This window comes from Staurois parvus, unplaced genomic scaffold (assembly GCF_062004578.1).
Source record: "Staurois parvus isolate SC_StPar_1 unplaced genomic scaffold, SC_StPar_1.0 ptg000081l, whole genome shotgun sequence".
Lineage (NCBI taxonomy): Eukaryota > Metazoa > Chordata > Amphibia > Anura > Ranidae > Staurois > Staurois parvus.
Window position 1 is genome coordinate 14592973 of NW_028317877.1, and position 12251 is coordinate 14605223.

At 43.7% G+C, this 12251-nt stretch overlaps 1 protein-coding gene across 3 annotated transcripts in view; it reads right to left on the bottom strand.

Moving 5' to 3' along the window:
• DTD1 (D-aminoacyl-tRNA deacylase 1) overlaps positions 1–12251 on the bottom strand; it is a 180205-nt gene that overhangs the window by 157048 nt on the left and 10906 nt on the right. For all 3 annotated transcript variants that reach the window (XM_089669798.1, XM_089669797.1, XM_089669799.1), the window contains exon 3: positions 10639–10874. In XM_089669798.1, coding sequence (XP_089525924.1) covers positions 10639–10874 — 236 coding nt within the window. The remainder of the gene's footprint in view (positions 1–10638; positions 10875–12251) is intronic.

A 12251-nucleotide genomic window follows, 5' to 3' on the forward strand; every position in this document is an offset into this window, starting at 1 on the left:
ACTGGCCGTGTTTCACCCTGCCCACTGGGGCTTGGTCACAGAGGTCACCAAGAGCTCTGTAAACAAGCCCTGGTGGGTGGGGTGAAACGTGTCAGAGGGCGTGGCCAGTATGGCCTGCACCGAAAGTAAAATAATAAATCCTAGAGCTGTGTTCACTTGGAGGGTCGGAAACACAATAACTACTGAGGACGAGGGGGAAGGAGGGGCTTTTTAACTTGTGTCAGTATTGTATTTCCTGTAGAGAGCGGAGCCGGTATCTCATGTAGCCATCCTGGAAGACGCTTTGGAAAAATGTATGTATGTACAGAAAAAAAAAAAAAAGTGTGTGTGAGAGTTGGGGGGTAGAGGCAGCAGGAGATTAATGTAATTTTTTCTGTCCTTGCCTTCTTCTTGTGCTCTGTGTTGTCACCCTGTTACAGGGGATTTGGATGAAGATAACAAGTGGCTGTTTTAACACAAATTACACAGGTATTATGCGTTGTCACTCAAAAGTGAAAGTACCCTTTATTCAACTGCTACTCGGCTTCCCCCACCAGTCTTCAAAGGGGACCTGATGGGATATGTCCCATGTGTCACAGTGTATTGGTTCGCCATCTGGTCCACTCCTGACAGCTGGTGGGAGCGGCCAATTCTGTATGTGTAGAATTCGAGTGACTGAGCTGTCAAAGCAGACCTAATAGGGTCCTGCACTAACAAGAGAGCCACTAGTCACTCCCCCACCATGGCCAAACAATGAATGACTCATTCATTTGATCCTGAGCAGTGGCAGAGGCCAACGATTAACTATGTAAGTTTACATGTGTCCATCGTTATTATGGCCAAATATGTGGCTCTGCACACACAAATTTATGTTGCAAGATGCTGTTGTGTGTATGAACCCATTGGCTTCCTTAGTGCTGCGTTTATATGCATACAAACTTATATGCTGTATGCATCTGAAGGTAGAATTTAACAATCATGTAAATGAGCCCTAAAAAGCATAAGCGCTCTATAACTGTTAATAAAGTGTAATGAAAACGCCACAGTTTTAATTGAATGACTCTTTACATTTTCTCCTAAGCCCACAAAAACATGAAATGCTTCCAAATGAGACAAAATTCATTCCCCCGTGTTGACTGAGAGTGTTGTAGTCTCAGAATTAGAATGTGTTCTGTCTGATGAGGATGAGTAGCACTCAATAAATCAGGACTAAATGCCTCATTCAGGAATTCAACTGTTAAGTTAGATGTATCGTTCACCAGCTACATCTTGTAAGCTGTGCATTCAAAACATCATTTTAAAATCCTTACCTACAAGTCTGATCTAATGCAGTCGAAATGCTTGCTGTTACAACTATAAATTGTAACATAACACAGAATGTTGTTTTGCTGTCGATCAAGAAATCAATATCCTATTACTTGTACGATTAAAGTCACTGCACTTCTTTTATACTTTAAAATAATATGCTGCACAAATGTTATGAACATTCTAGTAGCAAAAGGGTAACTCCAGCTGTAATGAGAAAAATAAGAAGCCTGTACAAACCACAGGATTTTAACAAACATTTTTGCATACTGTATTTATGCCTTTGTCTGTCCTGAAAAAAATTCTATGTCCTATGCCCTTTCCAGACTGATTTCTGAATGGCAGATTCAGCCTTTATTACAATCACCAGAGCATACTGTATAAAAAAAATAAAATAAATAAAGTGCGGCGCTAATAAATATGATATAAGATCCGTAGACCCATATAGGTCTCAAATAGTCTAAAAAGACACTGTAATATAACAGAAATAATGACTAGTACTTTAGACAAATAATGTAAAAAGTAATGTCCAGGCGAATAAACGCAGGATCTTGCATAGAAGCTAGTAAGCCCAGGATCAAATGGTAAAATTGCGCACTCACCGGACGCACTATATAAAAGCGCATATGTAGTATGACCCCTGGAAATCCCTCATCAAGCGGGTACAGTGGGTAACCATCCGGGAACAGGCGATTCTTGGTAAAAAAGGAACAGCTTCCAAATCCAGAGGTCCTCGAGGAGGCCCGGCGGCCATATTACTTTTGGTCAGTTACACTAGTTTTAACCAGAACAGGGAGTAGTACTACTACTACTTTGACCTCTGTAATTGCAAACAAAGGCTTCTGTACCAAATATTAACACTGATTTTCTCAGGTGTTCAAATACTTATGTTCAGCAGTACAAGACAAAAAAATTCTTTAAAAATCATACAATGTGATTTTCTGAATTGTTTTTTTAAATTCTGTCTCTCAGAGTGGGAATGCAGCTACATTGTGAATTTCACACCCCTCCATGATCTCTAAGGGAGAGAACTTGCAAAATTGTAGGGTGTTGAAATACTTCCTACACACACATTCCTACACAGGGGGCTTTTATAGGCATATTACATGCCTAGCATTATTTTCCAGTGCTTTCCAGCACCTGAACAGCCACAAATCTATAGCAAAGCCTGTAATACAAGCGAATGGCTGTACATGACCATGCTCTTGTAAATGCAATGTTTCTTTGCATTGGAGTTTAACCATGCATGCTGCACATTCAAAAAATGAGCAAGATATACACGTGTACCATTGGTGTTTACAAGAACATGGTTGCTTACAGCCATTCACTTGTATAGCAGGCTGTACATGTCACATGCATCTCCCCAGGCAACAGAAAGCATCAGAAAATTATGGTAGACATACAATGTGCCTATAAAAGCCCAACTTACATACACACTACTATCCCCACTTCTTCTAGCACAGTTACTAAAAAGCAATGGGAAATTTTCCTTCTGCAGAGACTGCTGAAGAGAGGCATAAGTTAGAGATGGATGTTGAATAGTAAAAGATACAGAGGAAAGACTAATGTATGTGTGCTGGAGGTTGGTCCTCACTAGTTAAAGATCAATGTGCATGCTGGAGGTCGGAACTTACTAGGGAAAGAAAAGTGTGTGTGCTGGAGGTGGGACCTCACTGGGTAAAGATCAATGTGTGTGCTGTTGGTGGGACCCCACTGGGTAAAGATAAATGCGTGTGCTGCAGGTGGGGCCTCACTGGGTAAAGATAAATGCGTGTGCTGGAGATGGGACCTCACTGGGTAAAGATAAATGCGTGTGCTGGAGATGGGACCTCACTGGGTAAAAGATAAATGCGTGTGCTGGAGAAGGGGCCTCACTGGGTAAAGATAAATGCGTGTGCTGGAGATGGGACCTCACTGGGTAAAAGATAAATGCGTGTGCTGGAGAAGGGGCCTCACTGCGTAAAGATCAATGTGTGTGCTTGAGGTGGGACCTCACTGGGGAAAGAACAGTGCATATGCTGGAGATGGGGCCTCACTGGTTAAAGATCAATATGCGTGCTGGATGTGAGGCCTCACTGGGTAAAGATCAATGTGTGTGCTGGAGATGGGGCCTCACTGGGTAAAGATCAATGGGTGTGCTGGAGGTGGGGCCTCACTGGGTAAAGATCAATGTGTGTGCTGGAGATGGGACCTCACTGGGTAAAGATCAATGTGTGTGCTGGAGGTGGGGCCTCACTGGGTAAAAGATAAATGCGTGTGCTGGAGAAGGGGCCTCACTGCGTAAAGATCAATGTGTGTGCTTGAGGTGGGACCTCACTGGGGAAAGAACAGTGCATATGCTGGAGATGGGGCCTCACTGGTTAAAGATCAATATGCGTGCTGGATGTGAGGCCTCACTGGGTAAAGATCAATGTGTGTGCTGGAGATGGGGCCTCACTGGGTAAAGATCAATGGGTGTGCTGGAGGTGGGGCCTCACTGGGTAAAGATCAATGTGTGTGCTGGAGATGGGACCTCACTGGGTAAAGATCAATGTGTGTGCTGGAGGTGGGGCCTCACTGGGTTAAGATCAATGTGTGTGCTGGAGATGGGACCTCACTGGGTAAAGATCAATGTGTGTGCTGGAGGTGAGGCCTCACTGGGTTAAGATCAATGTGTGTGCTGGAGGTGGGACCTCACTGGGTAAAGATCAATGTGTGTGCTGGAGGTGGGTCCTCACTGGGTAAAGATCAATGTGTGTGCTGGAGGTGGGTCCTCACTGGGTAAAGATCAATGTGTGTGCTGGAGATGGGGCCTCACTGGGTAAAGATCAATGTGTGTGCTGGAGGTGGGACCTCACTGGGTAAGGATCAATGTGTGTGCTGGAGATGGGGCCTCACTGGGTAAAGATCAATGTGTGTGCTGAAGATGGGGCCTCACTGGGTAAAGATCAATGTGTGTGCTGGAGATGGGGCCTCACTGGGTAAAGATCAATGTGTGTGCTGGAGATGGGGCCTCACTGGGTAAAGATCAATGTGTGTGCAGGAGGTGAGGCCTCACTGGGTAAAGATCAATGTGTGCGCTGGAGATGGGGCCTCACTGGTTAAAGATCAATATGCATGCTGGATGTGAGGCCTCACTGGGTAAAGATCAATGTGTGTGCTGGAGATGGGGCCTCACTGGGTAAAGATCAATGTGTGTGCTGGAGGTGGGGCCTCACTGGGTAAAGATCAATGTGTGTGCTGGAGATGGGACCTCACTGGGTAAAGATCAATACGTGTGCTGAAGGTGGGGCCTCTCTGGGTTAACATCAATGTGTGTGCTGGAGATGGGACCTCACTGGGTAAAGATCAATGTGTGTGCTGGAGATGGGACCTCACTGGGTAAAAGATAAATGCGTGTGCTGGAGAAGGGGCCTCACTGGGTAAAGATAAATGCGTGTGCTGGAGATGGGACCTCACTGGGTAAAAGATAAATGCGTGTGCTGGAGAAGGGGCCTCACTGCGTAAAGATCAATGTGTGTGCTTGAGGTGGGACCTCACTGGGGAAAGAACAGTGCATATGCTGGAGATGGGGCCTCACTGGTTAAAGATCAATATGCGTGCTGGATGTGAGGCCTCACTGGGTAAAGATCAATGTGTGTGCTGGAGATGGGGCCTCACTGGGTAAAGATCAATGTGTGTGCTGGAGGTGGGGCCTCACTGGGTAAAGATCAATGTGTGTGCTGGAGATGGGGCCTCACTGGTTAAAGATCAATATGCGTGCAGGAGGTGAGGCCTCACTGGGTAAAGATCAATGTGTGCGCTGGAGATGGGGCCTCACTGGTTAAAGATCAATATGCGTGCTGGATGTGAGGCCTCACTGGGTAAAGATCAATGTGTGTGCTGGAGATGGGGCCTCACTGGGTAAAGATCAATGTGTGTGCTGGAGGTGGGGCCTCACTGGGTAAAGATCAATTTGTGTGCTGGAGATGGGACCTCACTGGGTAAAGATCAATGTGTGTGCTGAAGGTGGGGCCTCTCTGGGTTAACATCAATGTGTGTGCTGGAGATGGGACCTCACTGGGTAAAGATCAATGTGTGTGCTGGAGGTGGGGCCTCACTGGGTAAAGATCAATGTGTGTGCTGGAGGTGGGGCCTCACTGGGTAAAGATCAATGTGTGTGCTGGAGGTGGGGCCTCACTGGGTAAAGATCAATGTGTGTGCTGGAGGTGGGTACTCACTGGGTAAAGATCAATGTGTGTAATGGATCTGGGACCTCAATGGGTAAAGATCAATGTGTGTTGTGGAGGTGGGACCTTACTGAGCAAAGAACAGTGAATGTGCTGAGGGTTAGACCCCACTGGGTAAAGGTCAACATCTGTGCTGGAAGTGGGATCTAACTTGGGAAAAAAACAGCGTGTGTGTTGGAGGTATGATACAACTGGGACTGGGTCAGAGCATCTCCAAAACTGCTGCTCGTGTAATGTTCTGATCTGCAGTGGTACCAAAAGTGATCCAAGGAAGGAAAAAACAGTGAATCAGTAACAGGGCCATAGGCGGCCAAGGCTCACTGAGCAAAGTCTGGCAAGTGTAGTCTGATCCACAAGAAGAGCTGAAGCTCAGATTGAAAGGTGTCAGGATACACAGTGCACTGCAGTTTGTTGAGTATGGGTCTGGGCAGCTGCAGACCGATCCAGGTGCACATGCTGACCCGCATCCACAGCCAAAAGTGCCTACAATGGGCACATGAGCATTAGAACTGGACCACAGAGCAATGGAAGAAGGTGGCCTGGTCTGATAAATTCTAAAAATAGTTTGTGGAACACAGTAACAAGTTTGAGGTGTTGACTTAGCCTCCAAATTCATCAGATCTCAATCCAATTGAGCATCTGTGGGATATGCTGGAAAAACAATTCTGTTCCATTGAGGTCCCACCTCGCAACTTACAGGACTTAAAGGGTTTGCTGATGGCTTGGTGCCAGATAACACAACATACCTTCAGAGATTTAAGGGAAATCAAGCCTCAGTGGATCATGGATGGTGGGCCAATAATATGGCTAATGAGTGTAGATGATGAAATAAATGAAAAAACATAGGCTAAGAAAGATTTACACTGCACACTTTAAAATAGCTTGGAGAAAAATTGAGGCTCCATACACATCTAGGTCCAGGATCTAAGAAGGTTTTTACAGTGACACAGTTTTGTATAATACAAAAACATAAGAAAAAAAGAAAACCCCAAGGCAAAAAACAAGCATTTAGTTTTAGGAACTGATTGCATGTTGCAGTTGCAGATACTGAAAAAACATTGCATAAGCCGGCCATAGATTGATTGAAATTTGGCTGGGTCAGCAGAGACCGGACGAATTTTGATCCATGTATGGGCAGGATGGTTGTACCAAAGTCAATCCATCGATCAACTTTGGTACAACCAACCTGTCAGGTTATTTCTTCGATCACTCGATCATTGTATTCTGACAGTGGGGAAACCTCCCACTGTTAGAATACAAAAGCTCCATAGGAGGGACTCCGCCATTAACACTGACTGTGTTGATGGAGGAATCAAGCTATTTTTTTTTTCCTGCAACCACGGATGCAGCAAAAAAAATTCCTTAAGGCATGGCCTTCTTTAGGAATGGGAAATTCCTCCTGCTGCTGCTAAGATGAACCATTATTCTATTATTGTAAAGACTGCAAGATACCCCATTGTCTCCAAAGACTAAATCCCTAGAGCCTTATAGAAAGAAATATCTCCGATAATGCAGAAAGAGGTAAAACTCTTTATCTCCAATACTGTATATCTTCACCTTGGAAGTATTATAGGACCGGCCACAGTCACCTTAATAACTGAATCCTGTGATTGAACCCCCTACCAGCTTCCCCCAAAGTCTTAAGTGGGCCATACATGGATTGAAATTTGTCTCGTTCACCAGGTACCAACTAAATTTCGATTCATGTATGGGAAAGGCTGGCTGTACAGAAGCTGATCTGTCGATTAACTTCTGTATAACCAGCCTGTCAGATTTTCCCTGCTTAATCAGCACCACCGGGTATAGCTGGCAGATTGCCCCACCCATAACAATCTGCTGGTTGAACAAAAAAAATTAAAAAAAGAAATCTATGGGCTGCTTTATACTCATCTGTCCATGCTACTGCTAGATCCACATATGGTCATCTCTGCATCTCCCAGCTGTTCCCCTACTTGTTCTGCATATGTACGGAAAATCCCATTCATTCCATAACAATTTCCTCCATCATGCAAGGGCGGATTTGAGGGTACCCATAGGCCACACAGTATGATTTTGGCAGGAACATGGAAAGACGAATATAAGACTCTGGTGAATGCTGGGTGAGTAAATTAACCCACCTGCCACCAAGGTAAGCCTTACTTCAGCATCAGTGGAAGGTTTTACACACACTTCCAGCGGTGTATAACTCTGACATGTCAACTGTTGGCTTTCAGATGGAAGCGACTAGGCAGCTTCACAGCCACCCAATCATTTCCACGGATCCCCAGGAGTGTGGCCTGTCCTCCCTGCCATATCCCACACTCTACTATCCCATCTGCAAGCCCAGAACCCACATGTCAGAGGTAACGCCTCGTAGAGGGAAGGAAGACCAGCAAAGTTCCCTAGGTAGTAAGAACCTGGAAGCAAAGTGTCTTAAGCCAAGAAAAGTGTTGTCACTTTCTTTGGCTGCTGTGACTAAGATCTAATAGAGCATGATTTCCACTCCAATAGTCTCAGTGGAGTGCAGCGGAGCAATCAGGGGTCAAGTAAACCTCTGATGTCTCAATAATGATCACATACGGGGCTACTGGTCGCCTATGTGATAGCAGTAAAGTTTAGTGAAAAAAAAAAAGTGTAACAAATTAAAGTTATATCCAAGTAGTTCACCCCCACCCATATTTAAACACTTGCTTTGGAGACATCTATGTACAAAAACAGAGACTTCATTGCATGTTATATATTAGTGTGTCCAGCAGAGTGAGATCAATAATTCTAGGGCGATTATTTATGGGTCACTCCAGACTGATGGCCTGTAAGGGCTTTTAAAGCAATGCCAATAGACAATATTGTGTAGCAGAGTTTGTTACCGTTATACAGGCACACAATTTTAAAGCTTGGCATACTGGGTAGCTGCTTATTTGGTGCAACCTAAACATTTGCCCCCAAAAATATTTGGCAATATATTGCATTTGTGTGCACTGTTTTTTTACTGAAAATAAGCACTTGACAACAGTTGCACTAATGTTGTATGGCATAAAAAAAATAGGAAAATACCAACAATATTTTTTGCCAGCATCTCTGCTTTCAGGAAGTATATGTGTTGGGGGTTTAACTAATCTACAGGCCTAAGACTCCATGTACACTGCAGCTGATAAACTCACGTTTAGGAGATTTCTGCGTTTTTTTTTTAGCAGCCCCTGAACCTCTCCCTAATGTTTTCCTATGTGTCCATGTACACTATGTCCTTTACAGTCGTTTACAGGCAGTTGAGTTTACAGTCATTTTTTTGAATGCACCAAACTTGTGTTCAGGAGTAGATTTTATCAGCGTTTCAAACCCTTGTAAATGCGGCTAAGTGCGTTTATAAGCGTTTGGGAAATGTTTTAACTCATCCATTTCCAGATGCAGTCCAGAGCCTTTTTTCATCATGAAAAATGCATGCAAGGTGTTTTCCCAGTACTCAAATGGACCTGGTACACCATACTTTGAGGTTTCACATGAAAGAAAATATGTTAGACACTGCTGTAATAATTTCTAAACAGAAATGAGCTGGAACACATCCAAACACCACAAAAAAAAAAAAAAAGACAGCTAATCTCAACAAATACTGCTCTCTCTGCTTCTCCTCTATTTCTCCCAAAATGACTGAAATAGGTAATTTTTTACTGTTTTTCAGTGCATTCTGGGCATTTTGGAAGGTCTCCTGAGGTTATCTTTAAAAAACGCTTCTAAACGCAAATGCTCATAAACGCAGTATGCAAACGCGGCTAAACAGACGTTTTTTAACCCACGTTTTCCAGCAGTCAGTTTCCATCATTCAGAAGTGTCCCGTGTACATGGACCCTAAAATGTGCATTTTAACACGTGTGCAAAAATGCAAGAACAGCTCTGGCAGTGAAAAGGTTAAAAGAGAACATTATGAATGGAAAAAATACGTCACTTAACCACTTCCTGTCCGGACACTTTTACCCCCTTCCTGTCCAGGGCAATTTTCAGCTTTCAGTGCTATCACACTTTGAATGACAATTGTGCGGTCATGCAACACTGTACCCATATGAAATTTTTAGCAATTTTTTGAGACAGATAAAGCTTTATTTTGGTGGTATTTATTTAATGAAAGTCCAAAAATTTTGAAAAAAAGTGTTTTTCTTATAAAACTTTGCAAATAAATAATCTTTCATCATAAATCTTGGCCAAAATGTATTCCGTTATCTTTTTAGTAAAAAAAAAAATAAATAATAAGCCAAATTAGTTTCTAACCAAAAATTATAATTTTTAAACATTTTTTTTACATACTGTCACCCTAGCAGTACAGTGTCACCATGGTGACACTGTACTACTTGTGGGGGGTGATGAAGATTTTTTTTTTTTTTACAGTGATTGCTTTTACACCCATATAGGATGTAAAAGCAATCATTTCTCTTTCTCTCTGTCTGCATTCTTGCAGCCAATGAGAACTACTGAGTGAGCTGTGATTGGTCACAGCTTGTCACATGGTACAAGGCTGTTGTGAATAGCCTTGTACCATGTGATCTCTGTGATCATTCAGATTTCACACGTAGTAAGCAATGATGTCACAAGTACTTTGCATGTGATCACTGATTGGCCAATCAGTGATCACATGATCGGGATCTCGTACAGAGGTCCCGTCCGACGATCGGTGTTTCACTGTGTCCGGAGGACACAGCGGGCACCGGATCGCGGTGAAATGGTGGGTGCCGTTTATGAACGGCAACCCGCCCCTGGAGTGCCACCGTCCTGCCGTATAAACAGCAGGCGGATGGCAAGTGGAGTTCCAGTCAGTTTTGTGTTTATTAAATGTCAGCAGCTATGCGCATTCTCATTGGTCCGGCAGTCTTACGGGACCTGTGAAGGATCCCAGGGTACTGCGGGAGGAAGGAGGGGGCCGAACTTCTGGCTCACTTTGCTGCAGCATACTGAGCCGGAAGTGGGAGCGGGTATCTGTCAAAAACAGGTATCTGCTCTCCCCCAAAAGGTGCCAAACATGGCTGTGGAGGGGGGGAGGTGGCAAATAAGTGGCGCTTTCGCTTTTGAGTAGAACTCCGCTTTAAATCTGTTGGCTCATCTTTCTAGGTTGACACATAAATGCACAGTGTGTTGTAGCTCTGCATTTAGATGAGGCATACAGCACAATATATAGTAGTACCTTTGATTAATTCCGGTTTGTAGGCCTTTCTCAGGTGCTCCAAGAAGTCCTTGTAGAATGATTCAGCATGCTCGGAAGGCATGGCCATGTGATAGTCGGGCTTATTTCCTTTTAAGACGCACTGCAAAGTAAACTGACTGACGCACAGCACTTCATACTGCTTGTCCATAACACTCTTACTCCAATGTTTGCCACTGTCATCCGAAAATATCCGAAGGTTCAGAATCTTTCTCACCCTGCAAGGACAAGCAGCAAAGTGTAAGACGTGATGCTCTAGGTAGAAAAACATTTAATAAAAGAAGTCCTCTAGATATTTTCAAAACTTAACCACTGCAGCTCTTGTACATTTATACCCATAATGGACCAGAAAAAATGTCCACTATAGGTCTGTGGAAATGTGGTCATCACTTACGACAGAGAAATGCATACACTTTGCTGGTGGGGTGGCGGTGGGGGCACACTAGGCTTTCTTTTGACAATGTTGTTTTGTAAAAATTATTATTCTCTTTACGATCTATAGACAAAAATATTGTTCTTTTAAGTTTTGCATCTTTTTTTAAATGCAACACTGGAAAATAAAAATAGAATGTAAAACAAGAAAAAAAATGTAAATATTAATCATAAAAAATAGAAAATAAAATCAGCAGAAACATAAAAGCTAAAAGGGAGAAGGGGAGAAAGGAATTAAAGTGCTACAAAACCCAGGACCCTGCATATCTGGTCTCCCACAGTACACAGAACATGGAAATGCAATTATTTTAGTAAATATAAACTGCTAAATACCTTTTCTCATCAGCAGTTCGAGCAGTCTCGTGACTATCAGTGTCCAGCCAAGCACTGGTTAAAGCTTGTAGGAGGCATTTTCATTTTGTTCTAGGAGGATGCAGGACTACTGGCCTCTGTCTGGACAGTGCTGATTGGCCCTGTGCTAATCACATGCACCCTCCCAAAGGAAAAAAAAAAACCCTCTCTGGCAATAAACACCAAACTGGACATGTGCAGGATGACTCCACACGATATGTGGGGCACTGGAAGAAAGGGAGGATCAGAGAAGTCAGGATCAAGCAGCGTTTTTACACAATGCGGAGGATTAACCCCGTAGGTTCCACAGTGAGTATAACAAGCATACTTTACTGCATATACACACTGATTTTTCTGTTGTGGGTTTAGTAGCACTTTAATTATAACCAAGTAGGGTTAATAGGGGGTAATAAAAGGAATAACTTTTTATTAGTTTGTAAGGTTTTTTTGACTAAAGTCATATGCACCTTAACATGATTCTAGACCTAATTTTTGTTTATTTAAAATAACAAACATGTCATACTTACCTGATCTGTGCAATGGTGCTGCACAGAGCAGCTCTGATCCTCCTCTTCTCAGGCCTCCTGCCGCCACTCCTGGCTCCCCCCCCGCCAAGTGCCCCCATAGCAAGCCTCTTGATATGTATCCACAGACACAATGAGGGTGGCTCGACCCCGCCCCCATTCCCACCTCACTGGCAATGATTGAAAGCAGCAGGAGCCAATGGCTCCCTCTGCTGCCACTGAGCCTATGAGGAGGGAGAGAGTGGAGAGAACCTCTGCTCTCATGCACGGCACTGGATTGCGTTTGGG